This window comes from the organism of the source record quoted next, unplaced genomic scaffold (genome assembly GCF_019419815.1).
Source record: "Pyrus x bretschneideri cultivar Hongxiangsu unplaced genomic scaffold, Pyrus_bretschneideri_v1 Contig94, whole genome shotgun sequence".
Classification (NCBI taxonomy): Eukaryota; Viridiplantae; Streptophyta; class Magnoliopsida; order Rosales; family Rosaceae; genus Pyrus; species Pyrus x bretschneideri.
In genome coordinates, this window is record NW_025999836.1 from 978579 (window position 1) to 1004686 (window position 26108).

The following is a 26108-nucleotide window of genomic DNA, read 5'->3' on the forward strand; positions in this document are numbered from 1 at the left end:
AAATGAATGAAGAATTTGATAAAGATCTCAACCATAGAATACAAGTTGGATTGATGATATAGAAGAGGGCATCGGGTGTGATGTGCGACCAATGTGTATGCCACTGAAGCTCAAGGGAAAAAAATTTATAAGACGGCAATAAAGCTAGCAATGCTTTATGGCACAGAGTGTTAGGCGGTCAAGCATCAACACCTACAAAAATGAGTGTAACAGAGATAAGAATACTTCGTTGGATGTGTGATCACATGAGAAAGGACAAGATTAAGAAAGAGCTATCTGAGGGAAAGTAGGAGTGGTCACAATTGAAGATAGATGGGAGAAAATTGATTAAGGTAGTTTAAACACGTGAACCGAAGACCTATAGGTATTCTGGTTAAAAGATGCGATTATGAAAGACATGCCCAGAGCATACAAGGTATAGGAAGACTTGAAAAGATACTTTAAGAAAATACATAAAGTACTTGGAACTAACGAAAAACTTGACGTAAAACCGAGCACAATAATGTTTTAGGATTCATAAAACCAACCAAATTTAAAGCTCAAATACAAATTACATTAGCTATTGTATTGTGTGCGCGATAGGAATTGCATTTGCTTCTGTGCAACCGATATGAAGTTGTGGATTCTGTCTGTTTGCTCTGACCACTGTGTCTCTTTGGCTGGAGACCGCAAATGATCGAAATCTTATCGATAAAGCAGAGGCATAGGCATTGGTTTGCTCTCGATCCAATCCTTTTCCTCGACCTCTCCAACATGATTGTCTATGTTGGAAATATGCCCTGAAAGTCAATCTTTGGAAGAAACCTTTCAGGACAATGAATTGATGTATATATGACTCTTATACATCGGAAGGCAAAGATACTAATTAGGACTATCTCAATGAACAAAATATGTCCTAAATAGTGAATCCATGGACAATGGATCGATGGAAGAAGTAACCTAATGATGTTAGATTACAGAGACCTTCTTCTCATAACCATCATGTCCAAAAAGGTTCCTGGTCATAAGGATTGTCGGAGGGATACTGACAATCCATAGACCGGTACATACTATGTCCGCTTCAATTGGAAGGATGGAAAGTCTCATCCCATTCGTGTAGCGACACTAAGACAAGCATGTAGGTGCTCATTAAGGGAATGAGTTCACTGAACACAATCGAACGAGAGTACTTGCATGGAGGTCTACTCACATGTCAAGCAAGTAACTCTAATGGTTGGAATAATGTAAGTAATCCTTTGACCTGAGGCATCGTCGTTGTCTTGTGGTTAAGTACTTAATCTTTGATTATGTTAAAGTCATTCCGTTCGCGAGTGTCCAAGGCATCGTTGGGGTTAAGCCACTTAGCCATGAAGGCAAGTGAATGCGCAACAAGGAATCTCTAATCCTCGATAAGAGAGGATGAATACTCTAAGATATGATTCGGGAATCTTCGGCCGAAGTATCGAGCGTAATAAAGGAAAGCGTTCCTATACGTCTCAAATGAATCATATAAGAAGGAATAATCACATTAGGGGTTTGACATTATAAATCCATACCCTAGTAATGTGATTGAGAGTATTGTTTTAGAGAAGGATCGAATTACATTGTAATTCCACCTGAATAGGTTCTCCGAATAACTTCTACATTAGCTTGGGTAGCCATGATATATGGTTAGATGTCACTCATGGCTTGTGAGTTCTTCTAGATGATTAAATGTAGTCATCAAAAGGAAGGTGAATTAAAAGTAAGTTTTAATTCACTAAGTGATTGGATAATCAATTGGATTGGTGCCAATCACCTCACTGCCTTGCTAATTAGAACCTAAAAGGTTGTTCACCAATACACTCTTGTAGTGAGTAACTAATGGATGAAGGAAATAATTAATTGGATTAATTAAGTGTTTTGATTAATTTAGAAAGTCTAAAGAAATCATAAAAGCGATAAAGATCGTTTTGAGCTTAAAGAAACGTTCGGGTTTAATTAGGCCCATTGGGCCAAAACCCATTGGGCTTTTATTCAAGCATTGGATGACTTGAAATAATTAAAAGCCCAAAGCCCAAACCAAACACATATGGCCGCCCACCAAGGGAGAGATAGGTCAAAATGTTGACTTGTTTCTTTTGTCTATAAAAGGAACTTTATAACACAAAGTTCATTAGGGTTTTAATGTGTTCTAAATACAACAAAAGAGAAAAGAAAAACTCTCTCTCTTGAACACAAAGGGCCGGCCACCAAGGGGGTGATTTAACTAATCATCTATACACTCTTTTGGTTATTCCTTCATCTTTCTCATTACAAAGTGGGTGAGGATCTTTAGAGGTTTTCATATCTTTGGAAACTTGAAGAGAACCTAGGAGCACTTACTTTACAAAGTGGAGGAAGCAAGGAGGGAGGCTAGGCTCAAGGAGTTTGAGGAGCAAAGATCTTGAAGGTGGTCCATCCTTGGTCTAAGATCTAGATCAAGAGGTATAAAACTAAACCTCTAGTTTGTTCTTCTTATAAATTTTGTTTTGATGCATCTTATATAAACCTATGCATCTTGAAGGGATTTGCATGACTATAGCTTTGATAAAATGTATGACATGCTTCCGTTGCTTTCGTATATAAATTTTGAATTGTATATGCATGCTAGTCACTAGAAATCCCACATGAATCTCAAAGATTTCCCTTCAGTCTAATGGTCAACAACAACAACAACAAAGTCTTATTCTACTAAGTGGGGTCAGGTATATGAATCATAAAATGTCATTGCGCTCGGCTTTATGTCATGTCTTCCATTAGATCCAAGTAGTCTCAGTCTTTTCTTAGAGTCTCTTTTCAAGTCTTCCTGAGTCTTTCTTTATCCCTTTGGCCCTGAGCCTTTATCTTGTAATCGCATCTTCTAATTGGAGTTGTAGATCTTTATTTCACATGTCTAAACCACCTTAACCAATTTTCTCTCACTTTATCTTCAATTTCAACTACTCCTAATTTACCTTGTATATCCTCATTCTTAATCTTGTTCTTTCTCGTGTGCCCACACATCTAATTTCAATTGTCTGATGGTCACACCGAAAAATTGCTCCCTATGTTTTTTATTTCACTACGTGCTTAAAGGTTTTAACTATGAGCTTGAAAGCAAAGTGGTTTTGAAGTTTCATATTGCACAAAAATCGAATGATATTTGACTCTTAAGTTATGCTTATGCATCAAATTCACCAGCTTGGATTTTTCTTGTGGTGAAGCTGGGAATGCACTTTCAAGTTATAACAGTTTTACTGCATAAGCTGTATCAGTGTTGAAACGAAAGGGTTATTCCAAAGAACAATGTCTAATTAATTCCAAAACATAACAAGGTTACAAAATTCTTAGCATCAAAGGCAGAAAACAAAACAAAACAAAAAGTTGAGACGATCACAGCAATTCAACTCGAAAATCACAACGAAAGTGCTGCAAGAATTGCTATGATCCCCACCGATGCTGCTTCTGCAATCCCATGCTGTTCCAGCCCCATTGCAGTAGAAGAATCAGCAGTGCTGCCGCGATCCGAGGACCCTGAAGGTGAATCAGCACCTTTAACTTTTGTTTCGGACTTAGATGGCGCAGGAGCGGGTGCTGCAGGGCCAAAAATGCTCAAAGGAAGAAGCACCTGATCGACCTCATACACAGCCAGCTGACTGTCAGTAAAAATGGTATTAGCCACGGTTGCATTCACCACTCCTGTTGTTATGTTCACTAGGTTCCCTGACGTTGTCACATTCAACGGGCTGTTCCCAGCTTGCGTGTGCAGAGGGTTGGACACGGTTTGGAATTGTGCAGCAGAGTAGAAAGATGGCAGGATATGGAACTGCACCAGCTGCAGCTTCTGCTGCTCGGAAATTGAGTTTAGCGTGCCGGCTTTGAGGCTGGAGAAGGCGTTGTCAGTTGGTGCAAAGATGGTGATCCCTTGGTTTGAGGTGCTGAGTTGGGTGTTGATTTGGTCGTCCATTTTGGTGGACTTGAGGAGCTTGATCAAAGTGGTGAATTGGCCGGCCTTCTCAAGGACAGCAGTCACGTTGGTGGCAGATGGGGCGGGGGCTGCCGCCGGAGACTGAGCTGAAATATTGGATGAAAATGAATAGAGGAAGAAGACTAGCAAAACAAAGAAAGAGTGGGGTGCCATCTTTTTCCTTCTTCCTCCTCTTTTTTTGGTGAATTTGTTTTTTTTTTTAAGTGTTTGTGACTTGGTTTTGGTGTATAAGCTGGGGAGGGGAGAGGGTATATATTTTGAAAGTGTGAGTAAATGAGAGTGGAGAATTAGGTGAAAGGGAGTGGTTTTAAGGTGGCTAGACAATGCCATCTTAACAAAATGTGCACCGTTTACTTGGCAAATAAGAGGAATAGTGAAATATGGGGAGAGAGAGAGAGAGAGAGAGAGAGATTTTGCTTGGTAGGGGAGGAAAAATAGCTGGATATGTGATTGAAGGGAGTGGGGATACAAGTGAGTGAGAATGATGGGGTTCTTTTGCTTCTGTTTGGTGCAACTTTAAACAAGAAAGCTTGCAGTTCAAGTATTTTTATTATAAGCAGTTAGGATGGGACCAATTTCTGCCATTCTTTGATTCTTGGTCACCCTTGAAATTGATATGGCATTCAAAAAAGGAAGGGGAACTGTCACTACCACAAACAAATCAATGTTGACAATAATAGTAAATCTCGGAAATTATTATTACGCTCTAAAAAATAGTTAACAGTTATTTTTTATTTTCTTTTTTTTAAATAGTGTATGATCATTATTTTAAAGTATCAATAATAGCACTTCAAATCCAGAATTTGATTATGAATTATTATGAGTGCATTAATCTTGAGTCAAATAACATGTGAAGCTTTAATTAACAATCTAAAAAGGTGAAAATCTAGAATTTCGAACTCCAACTACTAACTACTTTTCATGTTTAGCATTTGTAAAAATTTTAAGCAAACAAATGAAAAACAGTTGAGCAGGCAATTTCAACCATTTAATCTAATTTTACATATTCTCATTTCAAAAGAATAGATCCAATAACCACCAATGGGTCCGTTAATTCCAAATGTGATGTTAATGTATTATTTTATCAACTAGTGGGCTAGAAATCCAACTTTCTCCAAGTTTTAGAAGAAATTGGGCCAACCCTATCTAGGCAATGCCCAAAAGTCATAATCCAAAAAGCCTATCAATCCTTTTTCCATCATGTTTTTTTGGTAATGAAAAATTGCTCTCTCTCTGTCTCTTGTTACTTCTTGTTTCTTTTCGAAATTGGCCCAAATAGATCGCAAGATCCATGTGAAGTACATTGTTTGACGACTAATTCTAGGAGAAATTCTTGTGTTTGACGTTCAAATTAAATGGCTGAGTTTTGAACACTCATTTATTTTTGGAAAATTCTCGGTTGAAATACCCAAAATCCAGGAACACAAAGGACGACGGCGGCACCGCGACCAGCTCGCAGGAGAAGAAGACAAAATATTCTGCTAAGTTTGATGGAATATTCGTAACAGGTATCAGGTAACACCGCTAACTTTGACAGAATATACCTAACAGGTGCATGATAATGCGTGGCTAGCGTGTGGCGGCACAGTGAGCCATGTTTTTAACACTTCAACCCTCATTTTGAGCAAACAAAGAGATTTTTGAGTCTTTTCCTTAGTATTTACGTATTTTGGGTAGTTTAATGATTAGTATAGTGATTGGATGGGCTACAACCCAACTACGTATCAATGAGTGGATGGGCTTTGTTTTTGAACTTATATTACATATATAGTTTCATTGATTCACTTTGACAAATGCTTTTACATCATGCCATGCCATGCCATGTTTTTCTTGTGATTATAAGTAGAGTTTTTATCATAAATGGTCCTTGAAATTGACCCTCACCACCTTGAAATAGAAAATCAATCAATATAGTCCATGAAAATAGGTGCTGCAAATCAATATGGTCCTTCTATCACAATTCTATTAAAAATTTCGTTAAGTGCTGATGTGGCACATAAATGGGTCCCATAATCTTTTTTTCTCACAAATGGTCCTTGAAATTGACCCGTGATATCAAAATGGTCCCTAAAATTGACATGCGACATCAAAATGGTCCCTAAAAATTGAAAATTGATTAATTTAGTCCTGCAAGTAAGTGTCCCAAATCAATATAGTCATTCCGTCATAATTCTATCAAAAATTCTGTTATGTGCTGATATGACACATAAATGGATTGCACAAGTCTAATTAAATTTTAAAATTACAAATATGTTTATAATTTAATAGTTAATAAAAGGTTATGAACTCAAAAACCAAGTTCTGCAATCACCTCCAATCCCAGTCCAGATTCCTCTACCTCATTCGTTGTCTATTCTCTAAAAAAAAATACACTCATCTTTACACACTTCAACTCCCTTCACCGAATTGAACCTGGATCGATATCACCTTTGGTGATGGCTTGGCTGATTTGCAACGACTTCTAGGACATCACCGTTAACATTTAGACAATCAACATCCTCACAACCTTAATCTTAGAGAGCTTGTTCGGCGCTTCCCTAGTGGTCTTATGACTCAAAGAATGGCGAGGTCTGCCTTGAGATAATGAGGTTATAACCGAGGTGCGTCTATTGTTGGTTGAAAACTATTTACATACCCCTCTTAGGCCTTGGTTAAGTCTTATGCCTTGGAGAATTTATGGGATGGATCTCTCTTCAGAGTACATCCTACTATAAGAAGAAAAAAATTCATTGTGCAAAAAGTTTTTTAGACAACTTTTTTTAATTAATTATTAAACCCACATCCACACATAACAAATTTTTTTACAGAATTTTGATAGCACCTATTTTCAAGGACTACATTCATCGATTTTCAATTTCAATTTCAAGGACTATTTATGATAAAAACCCGTAAATCTTGTATGGCCCATTTATGTGCCACATCAGCACTTAACAGAAGTTTTAACATAATTGTGACGGAATGACCATATTGATTTAAGACATCTATTTTCAGGGACTACATTGATTGATTTTCAATTTCTGGGACCATCTTGATGGTGAAGGTCAATTTCAGGGGCCATTTGTGATAAAAACCCTTGTAAGTATTATTTGAAGATGTTGAGATTTATGAAATTATGATGGCATGATCATACATATTTTTATCTACTCATCATTGACATTGGTTTCTATAGCACCGTTACACTCACTATGGGTTCATTGTAGGTGTCAACCTGTACTAATTTCTATTAGGCAACTAGAACTCGTATGTGATGCACTTAAATGTAACTTCACGTGCATGTAGTACTTGAGCACAAATTATTACACCCAACTTGTTCCATGTAACTACTTTTTGCATGGATTTATGTGTCTGGATAATTGTGATAAGCATACTATTTTATATTGTTGAGATGATGTGGTTTACCGTACATTTGAATATTTCAATTTTCATACTATTACATAGTATGATATGAGCAAAGAATATTTATACTGCTGAGCTATTGTGGTATACCATATACTAGGAAATAATTGTTTTATATGCTACTTGGATTTTCATACTTATAAGTAGTATATTTTTTTGAAACTTTATGGGTTTTTATAGCGAGGATTTTTGGAAACTATATGGGTTTTTACAACGAGGGATTATTATGCTGAGAAAAAAACAAAGGTTTCATTATACCCTTATTTTTGCCCACTCACACTTTCTGTTTTGCACCCTCGAGGATTTAGTAGCTAGATTTCTGTTGCAAGCAAGGAATCTTGGGCGGTTCTGACATACACTCCAATAATGTAGGAATTTTTAATTTTTAATTCACATACATTGTAATAAGGTTACATCCTGCTTTTCACACTCTTGCCCTTAGTTTAAATTAGTTCTAGGCTCCGGTTTTAATTTATTCACAATTTTGCCCATCATTTTTATAATATGACTTCGTTACCTTCTAGGTGTCTGTCATACGCCTTAATTTCAATGTCCACTTAGATATCCGAATTGGGGTGTGTCACTTGTTCACTAAAATCTCTCCATTTGGTGACTTATAACCTCAACTTTGATCTTTATTTACTTCCAAGACCCAAAAAGGCCATTGTAACATCCCACATCGCCTAGGGAAATGGATCATGTAAGCCTTATATGTATATTCCCATCTCGACCTAGCACGAGGCCTTTTGGGTGCTCACTAGCTTCGGGGCACAAGGCTTTTAGGAACTCCAAAGTTAAGTGAGTTCGCACGATACCAATCCCAGGATAGGTGACCTATTAGGAAGTTCTAGTGTGAGTTCCTAGAAGCAAAACCATGAGGGCGTGGTCGGGGCCCAAAGCAGACAATATTGTGCTATGGTGGAGTCGAGCTTGAGATGTGGTGGAGGCCCGGGCCGAGATGTGACAATTTGGTATCAGAGCCAATCCCTGGCCGGAAGTGTGCCGATAAGGACGTTGGGCCCCTAAGGGGGGTGGATTGTAACATCCCACATCGCTCAGGGGAGTGGATCCTATAAGCCTCATATGTATATTCACATCTCTACCTAGCACGAGGCCTTTTGGGAGCTCACTGGCTTCAGGTTCCGTAGGAACTCCGAAGTTAAGCGAGTTCGTGCGAGAGCAATCCCATGATAGGTGACCCACTGGGAAGTTCTAGTGTGAGTTCCTAAAAGCAAAACCATGAGGGCGTGGTCGGGGCCCAAAACGGACAATATCGTGGTACGGTGAAGTCGAGCCTGGGATGTGGTGGGGACTCGGGCCGGGATGTGACAGTCATGGCATCTATGCATTATACAGCTGCACCTGCATCCGCTTCTTCAATGGTCCTAATATTTCACTTTCTTCTAACAATAATACTGGGGGTGTGATATCCACACATGCTTTACTTCTCACGCACTCTTTTAATTTTCGATCATCGGATCGGATAAATTGAAGACGATCAAATGACAAAAATTAACAAAAGATGTGTGAGAAGTAAAAAGGAGTGTGTGGATAGCACACCCCTCATTCTAAGGCTCATTCTTTTTCGAAACTTTAATCATTAAATATAAAATAATACTAGAATCATCCGAAAAATTCATTCGTAGTTTTGGAAAATTTGCAACAAGTGACGTAAACTTAAAGTAAATTTCAAAATAGAGTGACAATATTAAACTCTCTTAAGAAACCGTCACACTTGCATCACACTTGCATTTCTTGTTTAACATTCTTACTTATTAAAAAAGAATTGTTTTTTTTTAACAGGCGATAGAATCTACATTAAAGGGGTGGAAGAGTGGACTAAGCCTAGCAATGGGTTAGAAATAATGTGGTTCGAATTTGCTACCTAAGACCTATCACTTATATATGAAGAGAAATATAAGTGACAAAAGAAATTGTTTCTCACGTCGTTGTATTTTTTTTGTCAATAATCCCCTCTACTCATCGAATTCTTTATTAAGAAGTCGTCAATTTGAAGTTGTGATTTCTTTCAAGATTAAGAAGCTAACAAGTTGGCTTTTTCATTGTATTGATTAAATTAAAGATAAAACTAGAAATGATTACAATTTTTTTTTTAAATAAAATAAGAAACTCATTTACTAAGACGCTCAGAACTATAATTTTAGTATTACGATATGACTATGAGTTGAATTGATTGTTTTTCTACAAGGAGTAATGCTAAGTAGATCAAATTTTTTAAACCAAATTTGCAAACTAAATGATGTGGTTGTAGATGATTGAATTATTAATTAAGTGTCGATTAGTGTGTGTTTTTTTTTTATTGGTGACACATCATTTGGTTTAAAAAATTTGATTTCCCTAGCATTACTCTTCTACAAGATATATCGAAGAAATGTGATTTGAAATTGGAATCTCAAGTACAAATGAAAATTGTATAAGTCTTTTTCTGTTGTAGAACAGTGGATGTCCACTCAAAGAATTAAATAATGGGCCCTTCCACTGTTTGCCGAAGTTTGCCTCATATAACTCCTATTTTCTATATAAATACAAACTCCACACAACATCAAAAAATATAAGTTCACGGAAGAGGAAGAGATAAAAGAGAGGGAGAGGAGAGGAGATAACAGAGATAGTTATTTTGTACTCCTATTATTCTAAATTATAATGACAGCACCACTGCTGCTCCGAGGACGTACTCCAGTCACACTTATTGTAGAGGAACCTTGTAAATTTTGTGTCTTGTTTTATTTATTCCACTGCACACACTGTCGATTTTACAACACGTTATCAGCACAAGAAACTCTCATGTCAATGGAAAGCACAACACCATAAATCCGATGAAGCATTATCTACCTCTCACCTCCATCAGCTAAAATCTCACATAATAAAAGGTATGTCAATTTTCCGTCTCTCCAACAGCGCCAGAAGTGCCCCACCAAATTTCGATGAGCATTGAAATTTACAACAACCTGCAGTCGTCAAGAGATGAGAAAACTTGTACTTGACAATTGGTTTCCAAAGATCTAGAAGAATCTCATCAAACTTAGAAACCCAGATCGCGTTGTTTTCAATGGATCTCAAGGACTCCTATGAATCCTCAGTTGTCTGAGATGATGATGGCAGGACTGACTCCACACATGCCTCCCTCTCTTGTGCCTCCATCAACCCCGATGTCATCTATGTCTTTGTATGGAGGTTCTTGCTTCGCGATGTCATGTTCTCTGGGTCATGCAAGAACAAAGCCAGTCTTTGGTAGCCTTTTGATTAAATTAAATTTGGGTGACATCCACAACAACCCAACTAGCCCTGGGATCAAGACTGGCAGAGACAGAGAAGGAAGGAAAATAAATAAAAAAAATAGGGGGATTATGGAATAGTGAGGCACCATGTAAAAAAAAAAAAATTTGGAAATGTGTGGTTTTGGTTGCACCCTAAGAAAAATATAATAATAATAATAATATAAAGGAATTTGAATGGTGCATGGCACCATTTGGTAAAAATAATAAAAAAAAATTGGAAAAGGGTGCCGACTAAAGAAGAAAAATAAAAACAAATATAAAGGCTTCTGATGGTGCACGGCACCATGTGGAAATATATATATTTCATGTTATTATTATTTATGTGAATGATGTTACTTTAAAACCTTTCACAAGTTCTATTTACTTTAAAGCAATTTATTTATTATGGATGGTTTTACCGCTTACTGCTTTAAGTTTTGATTTATGTAAATGGTGCTAAATTAAAGCCCTTGTCACAAGTTCTATTTACTTTAAAGCAATTTATTTATTATGGATGGTTTTACCGCCTACTGCTTTAAGTTTTGATTTATGTAAATGATGCTGAATTAAAGCCCTTGTCACAAGTTTTAATTACTTAAATGCAATTTATTTACTACGGTTGGAATTACCGCCTATTGCTTTAATTTATTTATTGTACTTATCTTTTGTTACGATAAGAATATATAGAACTTGAAGTTCCTTGATCAGATCAAAACCTATAGTTTCTTGATCCTCATCATTTTGGACCTGAAGTTCCATCATGCAAAAGGATCGGGGATGAAGTCCTTTGACCCTTAAGATCAAGACATGAAGTTCCTTGATAAGTACCATAAGTTTGAAGTGCCGCAGTGCCTTAACTTAACTGTAATAAAAGCCAAAAGAGTCTTAGTCTACACCAGAAGTTCCTTATATCCATACTCAAAATGGTTTAGTAGAAGTATTTATTAAGCGGATAAAATTGATTATCCGCGCTCTGCTCATGAAAATGAAATTGTCAAGTTTCTATATAGGGACATGTCATTTTACATGATGCAATATTAATTAGCTTTAGATCTGTTGCTAACCATCAATACTTTTCAGTACAACTCGTGTTTGGGCACAAGCCAAACATTACACATTTACGAGTCTTTGGTCGTGTTATCTATGTGCCTATTGCACTGCCACAATATACTAAAATGGCGCATCATCACAAACCAGGAATTTATGTTAGATTTGATTCATTATCTATCATTCAATATTTCGAACCCTTGACTGGGGATATGTTTACTGCGTGGTTTGTGGACTATCATTTTGATAAGACAATTTTCTCGCCATTAGAGGGAGAAAATAACATCATTCCAGAAGAACGATGAGAAAATATAATTCCAGAAGAATGATGAGAAAAGACCGTTCCAGAAGAACGAAGAGAATTTGTCTTATTTTGATTCACGAAGCAATCAATATGAAAATGAAGTAAGAATAATTGAATGATGTGTCAATCAAATGCCAGATGCATTTAATAATGCAACAAAAGGAATGAAATCACATATACTTGCTTCAAATGTGCCTACAAGAATTGATGTCCCTATTGGACAATATAATGAGGCAGCAAATGATTTATCTATTGCATACCTGAAGCATGACAGACCCTTAAACTCAAAAGGTTCAGTTATTTGAAAGAAGAAGAATATGACACTACTGAACTATTGCATTCCCGAAGCATTTTTGTTTCATGACAGTCACCGCATAGATACACGTCCCAGAAAGGACAATCCGCGGACATGAGAATGTTGGTGTCTCATGCATGAAGCATGGTAGAAATATAGGTTCCAATGAATCAACTCCCAGGAGTAGAGATTACAATCCAAGCTCTATAACGCTCAAGAAGAGGTTATGATCTGCATTCTCTAAAATTATGATTATCCTGGAAGAGATAGTGTAATGCCCTTGAAGAGGCAATGGATATCCAAAAGAAATGAAAAGTTTTTATGCATGTGCATGCACTTGAGAATATGGGACCACAGATTGATGATAACCAATGGTAACTTTGGTTTTTACAAGTAGCTACTAAATTCATCAATGAGCTGTGTTGATATTGAGTCTCACTCTTTTCCGTCAACGAAAGGAAAGATTATTGACCAAAAAATGGAGAAAGGCAATTCCATTACAATTTTGTAAGAACGTAAAAAAATGAACCTATATACGTGTATATAATACAAATAGTCAAAAGATGCTGAACCAAGGAGGTTACATATGGGCATTTGTAATATAGTGAAATACAATCGCATGATATGACATAAGGTTACTCAATGATACCTGAAATTATACTCTTGTAAACGAGTTCATATGAATGGAGAATTATATACGAAGGGTTATGATCGCCCACATCATATCTCAACAAGTAAATCCCTCAAGTATACATGAAAGCAAGTTGTTCTGTATAAATTTCAAAGGAAAACGTGTCATAAAGTGTAGAAAATCCCTAAAAGATTCAAATTGCATGAAGAAAGCCCTGTAAGGGTAAAGCATAAAATATGTACTCAATACCAATGGATGGTATAAATTGCCTTAGTGAGTACTGTCACATCCTGGCCTAGGCCCCCACCACATCCCGGCCTCGACTCTACTGTAGCACGATATTGTCCATTTTGGGCCCCGACCATGCCCTCACGATTTTATTTCTGGGAACTCACACGAGAACTTCCCAGTGGATCACCCATCCTAGGATTGCTCTCGCGCGAACTCGCTTAACTTCGGAGTTCTGATGGAACCTGAAGCCAATGAGCTCCCAAAAGGCCTTGTTCTAGGTAGAGATGTGAATATACATATAAGGCTTACAGGATCCACTACGCTGGGCGATGTGGGATGTTACAAGTACTATCACTATGATATTGTTGCAACATACTAAAATCTCTTGCAAGAGTCGATGACATTAGATTGAGACTCTTGAAGAGTCTAGAAAGATTATAAAGTGTTGAAAGGAATATTGTCTCGAACTGCAGATCGAACAATATGCCAACACGAATATTATCTATGATGTTTATGATATTAAAGAATCATATGGATTGAAGATTATGAGTTGAATACTCAAATGATGTAAGCACTAAAAATGATCATTTATCTTCGTGAGGGTAAAGATAAATTGATATTTGGTCCAGAAGTACCACATTTTAGTGAAGTACATGCTTTATTGTATTTGGCACAATACATTGAATGAAATAAAGCTTATCTATTGATATTTCTGAGAAATTATAGGTATGTGCATACACATGAGTTAAAACAAACAAACAAGATGGAGCCTTCATAAAGGTTGCTCATGTGAGCCTCAGTACTCGGTAGTACCCCAGAAGAAGAAGGCACTGGAGATTGATCATGCGACGCCCCAGTACTTGGCGAAAGACCAGGAGGGGAAGGCATCAGTTACTTTACTTTCGGAATCTAGCAACAAACCTCTGGTGATCACTTTAAATCCGACTTTCGGATTCTTGCAGCTGGTTGAGTAATTATTTGCAAGCACGTGTAACACTCTATTCTCATGCTTGAGCCATCTGATCTCTTGTTTAAGACTTGCACCTCAGCCATCAATGATTCAACTTGGTAAGTTTAAGCAAGTAGGCGTTGGCCCATATTGGAAATAGAACTAGCACACTGAACGTTGAGAGCCAATGAGTCTTGAACGGCCGACTCATCAGACCGTTTTGAAAGGATTCTATTATCCTTTGGAGTGAGAAGATTCCTAGCTACCACTGTAGCGGTTATGTTATTCCTCATCATAGAGTCTTCAACTGTAAGAGGGCCATTAGAAGATGAGAATGATGGGTGCCATATATTATCCTGACGCGACTCGTCGGTATCCCTACTGAGACTCAAATCTAAACAAAGGTTAGATGGGCAAGCCATTTTTAGAAATGATGAAGGAAAAATGAGGTCAGATAAAATCTCAAAAGTGCAAGAAGGGAAAAATTCTACATGCAACAGTTTTCCAAGCATACATTTTGAGCACAATTGATGCCTCTATAAAAGAAAAGGCAATAGAGCCACTTGTTCGAAGATCGAAAAGGCACCACTCTCAAAATTTCAAAAGCCGGATTTCTTGGATCAAAGTTCATCAACATTTCTCAGACGCAATCTCAGCTTTTCAGATATCACATGCAACTTTGTCAAAGATTTCTGACAAAGTTGAGAATGCGTAAATCTTACTATTCTAATTACACCACAGTTGCTGACAAGAGTAAAGGTACAACACCACTACTTGCTATTGGGAAATCTCTATATATGTCGACCTCCGTTCTCTGCAACAAGGCAGACCTGTAAAAATACCTAACTTTTCCTCATCTTCGAGAATGCATCTTCAACAAAGCATCTTGAAATACTCAGTTTTATTCTTCTCCGAGAATACCTCTTCAAGCAAGTCACACCATAGCAAGAGTATCTCATATCATCAGGGACGAAAGCAAGAGTATCTCATATCACGCAATCTCCCTGTCATTTCCTTTGTCCTTGTTCTCACCTGCAGGATAAGGAGAAAGAGAGCAATCAGTCGCCACATGGAATCAAGCTCTGGATCTAGAACTAATTGCTTGGAATCTTTGCATGGTTGCTTACATTGCATAGCTCTCGAGTACTCATTTTCAACTGTTGATATGATGTTGGTTATTTACACTGAAGTTGCCAAGCATGATGAGTTGATGAGAAGTGATGTTCTGAATGACCATTTAAATGCAAGGGTTGCATTCCACTCCTGCATTAGGGGACAAATACTGCAAGAGAAGATGTCACACTTGCATATGGGAAAACTAGGGAAAATACCATTTCTGCAAGGGGAACAAATAAGGCAAGTGAAAATGATACATTGAAGCATGTGGAGACAAGCACAACAAAACACGTGTCGATTCATCCCCGACGGAGCCGAAGATCACTTGTTACATGGAGCTGCTTGTGGTCCCATTTCATTCGAGAACAAGTCCCAATGCCCTTAAAGAAATCACAAGTCAGATTCAAGATCAAGTGTCCACCACCCTTGAATCAAATTTAGCTCCAGATAAATGAAGTAAATTTAGACCTTTGGATAAAGTCTAGCAGAAGGCCCTTCATCCCAGTTCAAGAACAAGCATGTGGAAAGTCAACAAGCACAACATATATGGTACTACTCATTAGGGGGAGCATCCAAAAACAGATCAAGATTTTAACGAGTCAATCAAAGACTTATGGCCATCCAAGGGGGAGCGTTGTAGAACAATGGATGTCCACTCAAAGAATTAAATAATGGGCCCTTCCACTGTTTGCCGAAGCTTGCCTCATATGACTCCTATTTTCTATATAAATACAAACTCCACACAACATCAAAAAATATAAGTTCACAGAAGAGGAAGAGAGAAAAGAGAGGAAGAGGAGAGGAGATAACAGAGAGTTATTTTGTACTCCTATTATTCTAAATTATAATGAAGGCACCATTGCTGCTCCGAGGACGTACTCCAGTCACACTAGCTATAGAGGAATCTTGTAAATTTTATATCTTGTTTTATTTATTCCACTGTACACACCGTCGATTTTACAACACTTTCAAATTTAATACATTGTTTGAAGTCCCAATTTTGTTTTTTCAACAAGGAAAGCCCCCAAAAGTAAACAAAACCAACCTCTTCCCCCCAGTTTGAATCATCAAATCCAATCTCCTCCCTTTATTTGCTGCTTCGTCAAAACTCTCACTATCCGAAGTTACATTACCCTCCGAAAAAAAAAAAAAAATTACTCGGATCCTAGCCGTCCGCTCCATTGACTGGTAGCACAGTGTTAAATCTCCATCCTTGAAAACTTACCAACAAACACTTGTCACATAAGCCGCAAAGAGGAAAAAAAAAAAAAAAGCCGCAAACCAGACGGTCCAAGCCATTTGATCTGGAAGCCATTGAAGCCCCCGCGAGAGCACGATAACGCAAAAACGGAGCAAAACCCACGTCTCTCCTATCGATTTCGAACCCGGAAGAACCAAAAAGTTGAAGCATTCCAAACCCTAGGAGGGGTCATGATCGTATGCTCCCAGGCATATTCTAATCGACAACGACGACACCATGATCAGTACGGCCAACGGTATGATGCAAACGGCGTCGTCTAGCAACGCTCAGTCGCCGGGTCTCAAGACCTATTTCAAAACCCCTGAGGGAAAGTACAAGCTTCAGTACGAGAAGACGCATCCTTCGGGGCTCCTTCACTACGGCCATGGCAAAACCGTCACTCAGGTGCACTGAATTTTCCGCCGTTAATTTCTTTCGTTGCCCTTATTGGGAATTTTTCTTTTTCGAGTAGCAATTTTTGGGGTTTTTTTTTTGTAAAGCTGTGGCCTTTTCTGTTTTTGGTAATGGCGATTGTTTAGGGGTTTTATCAATATTTATGACTCATGTGCTAGAAAATTGAAGATTGGAATTTAATTTTCTGGGATTTGTTTGGAGTGTGTAATTTTTTAGGTTAATTGTTGAAAGAAATGTTAATGCTGGAAATATGAGGTGCTTCAAGACCCAGTATTCGAAATAATTAATCCTACTTTGACATTTTCGTAAAGTTTAATTTTTTTAGTGCAGTTTTGGATGAATTCAACTAACTTATACCTGTAAATAGTTTATAGTTCAGTTACTCTGCAAGTATTTTCTTCATTTCCGATTCGTGATATGTAAGTTAAAAGCTTTCTGGGTTGTTGATTGTCAGGCAACATTGGCAAATCTTAAGGATAAACCTGCTCCATCAACCCCGACCGCGCCATCTTCAAGCTTCAGCACTGGAAGTGGCGTACGTTCAGCTGCAGCAAGGTTGTTGGGTGGTGGTAATGGGACCCGGGCGCTTAGCTTTGTTGCAGGGAATGGAGGAGGTAAGAGTGTCAGTGCGAGTAGTAGAGTTGGGTCTTTGGTGGCTTCCAGTTCGAGTACTTCGACTTCTACTTCGAATTTTGATGGGAAAGGGAATTATTTGATCTTCAATGAGGGGGATGCGATCTTCATCAGTGATTTGAATTCTCAAGACAAGGTATTTTAGGATTTTCTTTTGTAGGTTTAGGAGTTGCTTTTGTAGATTAGGAGCTGGGATTGGTTTATGATTGGTTTCTTGTGCATGTAGGATCCAATAAAGTCTATACATTTCAGTAATTCAAACCCTGTCTGCCACGCATTTGATCAAGATGCGAAGGATGGTCATGATTTGATTATTGGGTTGAGTTGTGGTGATGGTACAAATGTTTGCTTGCATTTGAAATCACAATCTTTTAAGGGGTGTGATATCCACACACCCCATTTTACTTCTCACACACCTTTTTAATTTTCAGCCGTCGGATTGGTTGAATTGAAGAAGATCAACGGACAGAAATTATCAAGGGGTGTGTGAGAAGTAAAATGGGGTGTGTGGATAGCACACCCCTCTTTTAATTTTATTTTGTATGAAGTTAAAATATTTTGAATGGTTGTATGTTTATTTTTGTAGTCTACTTAGTGTCACTGAGACAGCAATTGCAGGATGTTGGAAAGAAGCTTGTAGGTGCTCAGCATTATAACAAAGATGGCTCTGTTAGTAACAGGTAAGAATAGGATTCTCTCATATTTTTAATAATTTGGATGAATATACAACTGTAAAATTTTTACTCATTTTTAGCTTATATATTTCAAAGACAGCTTGAAACTAGAAGTAGATTAAATCATTAAATGCTTTCTTTATAGGAGGTTCGAAAGTAATGGTTGTTTCTGTAATGTTGAATGGCTTAGAATAAGCTGAAGAACTACTCTACAATTTGTTCATTGATGCAGTACGGGTTGGTATATTTGAATTTTTAAGTTGGCTTCTGTAGAGTTTAGAAGGTAGCTTAACGATCAAAAAAGGAAAATAGAACACTCTAAGTGGCTGTGGATCTTAGTCTATTTCTGGTTTAGGCTTCACATTGAACAGTATAATTTTCTCTCTACACATGGCTGCAAGTTAGTGCGTACTGTCTTGTTTCATCACTCTTGCAAGGACTGATTCTTGTTCTCTCACACCGGCCATTTTCAGTAGTCCAATGTGGAGTCTGGATCTTTTGGTTTCAAGAATGTTTTAGTAGATGCTTGGCTGAGGCCGTTTTGATGCCTTATTGTAAATTTTGGATCTTTTGTTTATAAAATATTAGCTAACATCCCCGTATCCTATGATTTGGGTCTAACTGAACTGGTGAATTTAGTCCCTGTAACTTGGACTATTATGCATTTGGACTGATTTTTTGCTTGTGTGTCATTTCCTCAATGGGTATCATTTGAGAGCATTGTGACTCTTTGATTTTTTTTTTTTGGACGCTTTTGTGGAGTAGCTTGATTAATACCTGTTTTCAACAGCCGTTGTACTAGTATTGCATGGGTTCCTGGTGGTGACGGTGCTTTTGTTGTCGCTTATGCCGATGGGAATCTGTATGTATATGAAAAGGCAAGCCTCTATTATCGGAAAAATACTTTTCGCTAACTTTACCTTTTTTTTTCCATGTATATTAGGTAATTTGATTTGATTTTTATTTATCTTTATTTCTTTCTAGAGCAAAGATGGGGCAGGCGATTCCTCATTCCCTGTTATCAAAGATCCAGCTCAATTTTCAGTTTCGCATGCACGTTATAATAAGGTATTGAGTTGTGTTCCCCATGTTCCTATTTCTTCTAAAAGTGGCTGTGAAAGTTTTTCTATTATTTAGATAAGGCTCAACATGCAGCTGCTATGTCAATATGGTGAATTTAAGACTTCTGACAGTTAATAGACACCATGTTGACCTTTTGATAACAAAGTTTGTATCATATTCTGAGATATAAATTTTTTTGGGTGCTGTAGTTTGGTTATTAATCGACAGTGTAGATTCCTAGTCTACTACAGGCACCGTTTGAGACTTGTGAAACTCGGTCTTCATTTGCTAGGCTATTTTAACCTACAATGTTCTCAAATGTTAAGTTGTCCAAACAAAATCTATCAGTTAATTAATTTCTGTTTGAGATCTTACAGGTTCATGTCCATTATACTGGAATATCATTGTGGTTATTTACTGAAGGCTGCATTGCATCAACATATGACTGATAAACGTCAGATAGTTATAAGGGGAAATGTATATCTGAAAAGCGGAATTTCTATTTCCTTTTCCAACTACCATTTTGCTGCTGACTTCCTGTTATGTGTGTGCAGAGTAACCCAACTGCCAGATGGCATATCTGCCAAGGTTCGGTAAATAGTATTGCTTTCTCAACTGATGGGTCCTATTTGGCGACAGTTGGAAGAGATGGTATAATGTCATTGTTTGCACCGTGCAATTGCTCTTTTTTTTCCTTGGTTCAAGGATCCTTTTATGCATTAGGTTAAATATGAACTAAATTTAATTACTGAATGCAGGTTATCTACGTGTTTTTGACTACTCAAAACAGCAACTTATATGTGGTGGCAAAAGTTACTATGGGGCCCTTTTATGTTGCACTTGGAGGTGTGCATCTTTACTGGTTTTCTATTGAAGCTTGCTGCTAGTTTTTATAATATTGTTCCGATCTTGTAAATGACCAGTGAATTTTGAACTTCTTTTTTATTTGGCCTTTTTTGCATAAAGATATTATTATACTTTTGAGAGGATAGTATGATTGATTGAAATTGGAACAGTATGGATGGAAAATACATACTGACAGGAGGTGAAGATGATCTAGTTCAAGTTTGGAGCATGGAAGATCGGAAAGTTGTAGCATGGGGAGAGGGGCACAACTCTTGGGTTAGTGGTTTTTTTTTTTTTTTTTTTTTTTTTTTTTTTTTTTTTTTTAAATAGCATTGCGCTTGTTATATTACCCGATTGTGACTTGTTTACTAAGTTCTTACTGGATGATGTTGGCAGGTTAGTGGAGTGGCGTTTGATTCGTATTGGTCGTCACCAAATTCAGATGGTATGGGGGAGACTGTCATGTACCGGTTTGGCTCTGTCGGTCAGGTATCAGAAAAATAATTGTTGGATGTGTCAAAATTTGTGTATTTACATAATCAAATATCTCATGTGAAAAAAATGCCGTAGTTTGATTAGTTGTAATCCTTTTCTGTAAACTTTTATTGGTCACTGCCTTTCTCATCGTCCTAAAACTCAAGATACAAGGCTTAAGTTTATTTGAAAAGAAAGATAGTCTGAGCTGAAAATGAATTTGTGAGAATTGATGATCTTTGATTAATCTTGTTAGTTTTTCAGCTTACACTTTTCGTTTGAGTACAGGACACACAGTTGCTTCTGTGGGACCTGGAAATGGATGAGATTGTGGTGCCATTGCGGCGATGTCCTCCTGGCGGCTCCCCCACATATAGTGCTGGAAGCCAGTCATCTCATTGGGACAATGCACTTCCAGTAGGTACTCTGCAGCCTGCTCCAAGCTTGCGAGATGTTCCAAAATTATCACCGTTGGTTGCTCACCGGGTACACACTGAACCCCTCTCTGGCGTGATGTTTACCCAAGAATCCGTTCTTACTGTCTGCCGAGACGGGCATATAAAAGTTTGGGTGAGACCTGGGGTTTCAGAAACCCAATCAAACAACTCGTCCGAATTAAGTACCAGCTCGAAGGAAAAGCCTTTGTCCTCAGTCAAGGTTGGCAGTTCGGGTTACAAGCAATGACCAGACTGTCGTCAGACAAGGCAACACAAGTTTCTCTGTTTTTTTTCTTTTTTCGATAATTTTTCCCATCGAGTTACAGTTTCTACCTATTTGCCTGTGTAGCAATTTTTCTCTTGTTGTCCAGTTGGTTTTGCAGACAAAAAAGCACTTTCGTGAGCATAATCTGATTGGCATTGCGATGCGACCAACTGTTTCTATTGTATAGACAAAAATGTCATTGAAGGCAGTAAGAGGTTGGGAGGGAGAAAACCCCCATTTGTAATTACGAAACGGCTTTTTGCTAGAATATATTTGCTGACCTACACGAATGATACGATGTTTGCTCCCTCGAAATATGTTTCATCTCATCAGTGCAACGGAGCGAAAGTCCACTTTTCAGCACGTAATGCATTCTTAAAGTCTACGAAGAACAGAGCAAGACGTTCTGATACTTTTTTCGCAAAATCATAACGAAGGATGAGCCGAACAATGTGGCTCTCAAGGCCAAACTATATGTACAAATAGTTTATGTACAACGCTTAACATGTGCTATATTTCGTATCAGTTTACAGCCAGACTTTCCTTTGGTACGCCGCGTCGGCATTCGTGCATGCTAAGGTAGAGAAGTCAGCTGCCATGAGTAACTTCTGCTCATTCGAGTTCATTTTCCCGCTGTTGGGGATCCGTCTGTGTACGTCGTGTATTCTGGGGTGATTGATTCGGCTGCGCCACCTCCTGAGAACCACGCTGTTGATTTGACTCCTGAGAACGCCATCTTTCCCTCAATCCCGAAGCCTTGACAATGATAGAATTTCCACACATTGTAACTCCAAATCCTGAAAAGGTGGCGAGGAGAAGAGCCAGAACTGCCTGCATGTGAATCTGTGGACCGAACAAGAAAATTTAAGACATTGTTACCAATAAGGCGAACAAGCATATTCAAGAAGTGCATTCGCACGTCCCTCACTATTTTGATCAGCGTTTTTTTGTTCTAAGCATTTGTAGCCAAAATTTTGAAAAATCCTACCCGCTGCTTGATTACAGGAGTAACTCTTACCAATGAATAAAGTAGATGTGACGCGAGAACCACCAGTACAAACTGAATAGTTGCATAAATCCAGACATATCTTCTTCTCACTGAGCACAAATTTCTCAGTCAGTAAAACAGAACGATCATTGAATTCTATTTTTTATACTGGAAGGAAAATCACTGAATCCATGCAACGCAAACTATTGCATGACAAAAGTATTTCAAAGTTAGCTTACCCATCGTGCTCGATGTCATGGATGCCAGAAGACCCAAAATGCAGGAAAAAGGAAGAGAAAGAGCAATTGCACCCGATCCCATTTTCCCCACCTGTCCATGTGATTTAATTAGAATTTGAAAGGCTAAGAAAGAAAAGCATAACGAAGTTGAATGACGTACCAGAAGCTGCTCAAGAAAACAGAAGTAAGCAAGCATGCTGACTATGACAAGGATGGGAACATCCTGCCAAACCCTGACAAAATTTGCATGCATTATTAGTTATACCATCCTAGGAGGTGGTATCGAACACAATAAAGACACAGCAAGTGCAGAAATTTCCGCTCCCGAGCATTACAACAGTTGAAAATTGTCACTTGCCTATATTGAGTAGCCTCAGCCTGCTGTGCTCTACTTGGTCGAAAATTAACGGCCTGAGAATTTTGAATTCGTAGAAGGGTGACCGGTAGGTTCTGAACCTCTTCTCCGCACACATCACATTTTTTATTACCTTTAATGCTGAACCATTTTACAGCACATTCTTGGTGGGCAAGAGCAAGGTCGCCTTTACATCTGCATTCCATCTTGAGGGTGTCAGCGTCTTCACCCAGCTCAACTAAGCAAATTCGACAAACAGCTTCTTCTTCAGCAATATCTTCACCACCATCATTGCTTCCACCTGAACCGCAAGACTAAGATAAGGCATAGGTTGGTTATCACAAGTTACAAAAGCAGGATCAAAGGTAGCTACAATCTGAAAACACGGACAATTGGTATATCATGGCACTCAGGTGCATTTGTAAAGGAATAGGAATGGTTTTTGTCGATATGGACAGAGACAATTAGAAGTAGGACTTACCAGTGTCATTTACAGGGGATGTGCTTGATGTTGTCGTGACAATCCCTTCAGCCACTCGTGGCGTGGTTGGAACTACACGAATGACACTGCCTACACATATACTTCCATCTTTATTAATTGCAGGGACTGAAAGTGAACGGTGAATAGGTCGTTGGGCCTCTGCTTTCTGCAAAGTAGAGAATCATGTAAACATATCTGTGAGGGCTAATTGAGACAAAATAACTATGCTAGAAATACTTGTTCCTTATAAAATGTGTGCAACAAGTAGACGCACTCAGATGCCATCTCAGGATGCAGAGCTCAAGGCTTAAAGCGCTGATCTGATGAAAGTTCTAAGAAAAGCACCTTATGGAAGTAATTTAAAAGAAACAAACTTTTGGAACATCATAAAATGAAAGGGCATTGCAACCCACTGTAGGAACTCAACTTGATAGACAAAAGAATAGGAACCAATGTTTAGCCTCCGCTAAAAAAAATTCTGTGTGGTGCACCGATGGACGATTATGATTAACACCCACTTCATTTATTCTCTAAGTCATCAAGAGAAGGCGAAAAGGTTGTCTTTTGGTCCCATTGATATTTTCAGTGGAAGCAGTACAAGAAATTAAGGGGGAAAGTCAGGGAACCCATCACAAGGGTGGTGCACCACCACTAGAACATACGATGTTGAGGAAACCGACTATAAACATACCTTAGTTTTCTTCTAACAGAAAACTGTCGAAGATTAGCAAGCAAGCAGAATTGCCAAAATATAGGAAAACTTACACAGATTCCATAAACATATGAAAAGCATGAGACATCAAATTCTATTTAAGATTCTTTGTTATTATAAAATTTCCGTAAATTATGGTCAACTTGAATTCTTCTCAACAAAACAGTACTCACCAGATCAGTTGTGTTCCTGCCATGCATAGACTCTGGATTTGAGTGAGCAATTGGAGTTACAGGCAAGGATGATGTATTTTTCATTCTGGGAGTTAAAAGCTTTGTAAAGGACCAGGCCCTTGGAATTGTAGGCTTCTCACGTGTCCCTGCAGGTAAGCCTCCTAGTGCTAGAGCGGCGGCCTTCTGAATCTCCGAAGTAGTGTTCCGATGTTTGAAACTTAGTTTTGGAAGGAGACTTCTTTTTGTGGTTGATTTAGTTTTTGATGATGAGGGACCTGGGGAACCACTGATTTTGGCTACAATAGGGCTGGGTAATGGGGAGAAGTTTACTCTTTTGGGAGTGGGACTCGGCGTTGGGGGCATGTTTATGCTTACAAAATCTTCTTTGGCATCCTCAAGAGTTCTTGGAGGTATCTGTAACACAAGGTTCTGTCGTCTCCATGGATGGTCAGGAGGAGCTTCTTCAATTATCTCAGTGGAATCTCCACCCTGTGAGAGAATAACAAAAGAAAGATTATTCAGGATCAGAAAAATATGCATTCTACAAACACAGTGTCTTTACCTGATCAACTACTAGTTATACAACAATCTCAGACAATCATGTCTATGATGCACAATAAGATGAGAAATGAATAGCGAAGAACTCGCACGAGTCAATATATTTTCTCTGGCATAGATGTTAGAAATTACAATAGAGCAAAATCATATGAATTGTTCCTCGTTAAGAACATCATGAAAACACAGAATTTTGAAAACAAACAGAAAGGCATCTTCTTTTTACCCAAAAAATTAAGAAAAACACACAGAAATATAACACGAAAACAATAACAGTGTAAACCCTGACTAGTTCTAAAAGGATTTGGATGCTTACAACTTGAATTTCATAGTTATACAGATACCAACTTAAGATTGAAAGTATAATAATCGGCAGTTTAATCATGCATTAACCCAGTTTAAGTAAAAAAGAACAAGAGATTAAGGAAGAAAACTAATACGAACTTAGAAATTTCACAATTCACAAACAAATATCTGATAAAGTCTTAAACGGATTGAAGCAACAAGTGGGGAAAACGGAAGGCAGGAAACAAATATATAAGAACAATCCACCAAAGAATTTTCAAAAAAAAATGGGGTACCATGTGGGCTGAAGGCTCAGCTTCGTTGGTGAAAATGTTGCCACCATTTTTAACGATGCTTTCATCTTCAGTCGCCATAGCTCAAAAGCTACTGCTACAGGTTCTGCAAAAAACACTAAAACCCACTAGAGGGAAGGGGCAGAGGAGCTGAAAAAAGCAGAGAGAGAGGCAGCTGAGAGTCTCTCTCCTCAGACTGAGTCTCAAGCAATTCAAGGGCCCGCAGTTACTGCAAGGGAGGGGGATAGGAAGGCTCGTTCGGCGTCGTCAAGCATTAAAAGGGTTTTAGCGTTTTGGCATGTTTTGGGCTTTGCAAGTTTGCGGTGACAAATTTGGACAATCCTTTGCATTCCCGTTATGGAAATGGAATGGGTCATTTTGATTCATGTCCCTAATTAATTTAATTGTTAGACTAAAATCTTGTTTGTTTAAATATTTTAATCGAGATTCTTAGCCTCATTTAAAATATTTAATTCATGCATAAAATTCATGCATTTATGCATTTAAGGTCCCACAAATTATGAAATTTAAACAAATTCAAATAATATTTTTAAATATAATAAATACTTAAAAATCAAATTTAGAGTAATATTTAATGTACCCACATAATTACTAACATATTTTAAAAGTTAACTGTTGAAATATTTTAAAAGATAAAATAAATACATATAATTAGCATGGGTACATTTAGCAAAATTAAAAATGGGTACAAATAAATTAAAAAATATAGATACAAATACAAATAAAAGTTTAAAAAATATGGGCACA

The 26108-nt window shown here is 37.9% G+C and overlaps 3 protein-coding genes across 3 annotated transcripts; 1 reads left to right on the plus strand and 2 right to left on the minus strand.

The window, feature by feature from the left end:
* Nucleotides 1-3270: 3270 nt before the first annotated feature.
* Nucleotides 3271-4202, minus strand: LOC103966029 (fasciclin-like arabinogalactan protein 11). Its single transcript, XM_009379143.3, has one exon. The coding sequence runs from the start codon at nucleotides 4118-4120 to the stop codon at nucleotides 3395-3397; it is 726 nt and encodes a 241-aa protein (XP_009377418.2). The 5' UTR covers nucleotides 4121-4202; the 3' UTR covers nucleotides 3271-3394.
* A 12106-nt stretch (nucleotides 4203-16308) lies between these two features.
* On the plus strand, nucleotides 16309-21503 carry LOC103966028 (WD repeat-containing protein 20 homolog). Its single transcript, XM_009379142.3, has 11 exons — nucleotides 16309-16859; nucleotides 17323-17637; nucleotides 17728-17836; nucleotides 18088-18181; nucleotides 18966-19053; nucleotides 19160-19243; nucleotides 19792-19888; nucleotides 19996-20083; nucleotides 20254-20359; nucleotides 20480-20572; nucleotides 20846-21503. The coding sequence occupies exons 1-11, from the start codon at nucleotides 16692-16694 to the stop codon at nucleotides 21239-21241; spliced, it is 1638 nt and encodes a 545-aa protein (XP_009377417.2). The 5' UTR covers nucleotides 16309-16691; the 3' UTR covers nucleotides 21242-21503.
* A 197-nt stretch (nucleotides 21504-21700) lies between these two features.
* On the minus strand, nucleotides 21701-25642 carry LOC103966027. Its single transcript, XM_009379141.3, has 8 exons — nucleotides 25344-25642; nucleotides 24208-24696; nucleotides 23323-23488; nucleotides 22845-23142; nucleotides 22647-22719; nucleotides 22487-22577; nucleotides 22278-22357; nucleotides 21701-22102 (listed from the first exon to the last, which is right to left on the minus strand). The coding sequence occupies exons 1-8, from the start codon at nucleotides 25419-25421 to the stop codon at nucleotides 21872-21874; spliced, it is 1506 nt and encodes a 501-aa protein (XP_009377416.1). The 5' UTR covers nucleotides 25422-25642; the 3' UTR covers nucleotides 21701-21871.
* Between the last annotated feature and the right edge of the window lie 466 nt (nucleotides 25643-26108).

What these genes read in the sequence shown, in the direction of transcription:
- LOC103966028 (XM_009379142.3), top strand. Translation starts at nt 16,692, where the DNA reads ATGATCAGTACGGCCAACGGTATGATGCAAACGGCGTCGTCTAGCAAC. An exon ending in TGGGTTGAGTTGTGGTGATG is followed by an intron (nt 17,837 to 18,087) that starts GTACAAATGTTT and finishes TTATTTTTGTAG; the next exon opens with TCTACTTAGTGTCACTGAGA. An exon ending in GATGGCTCTGTTAGTAACAG is followed by an intron (nt 18,182 to 18,965) that starts GTAAGAATAGGA and finishes TGTTTTCAACAG; the next exon opens with CCGTTGTACTAGTATTGCAT.
- LOC103966029 (XM_009379143.3), bottom strand. Translation starts at nt 4,120, where the DNA reads ATGGCACCCCACTCTTTCTTTGTTTTGCTAGTCTTCTTCCTCTATTCA.
- LOC103966027 (XM_009379141.3), bottom strand. Translation starts at nt 25,421, where the DNA reads ATGGCGACTGAAGATGAAAGCATCGTTAAAAATGGTGGCAACATTTTC. An exon ending in CTGAGCCTTCAGCCCACATG is followed by an intron (nt 24,697 to 25,343) that starts GTACCCCATTTT and finishes ATTCTCTCACAG; the next exon opens with GGTGGAGATTCCACTGAGAT. An exon ending in CATGACATCGAGCACGATGG is followed by an intron (nt 22,358 to 22,486) that starts GTAAGCTAACTT and finishes ATTTGTGCTCAG; the next exon opens with TGAGAAGAAGATATGTCTGG.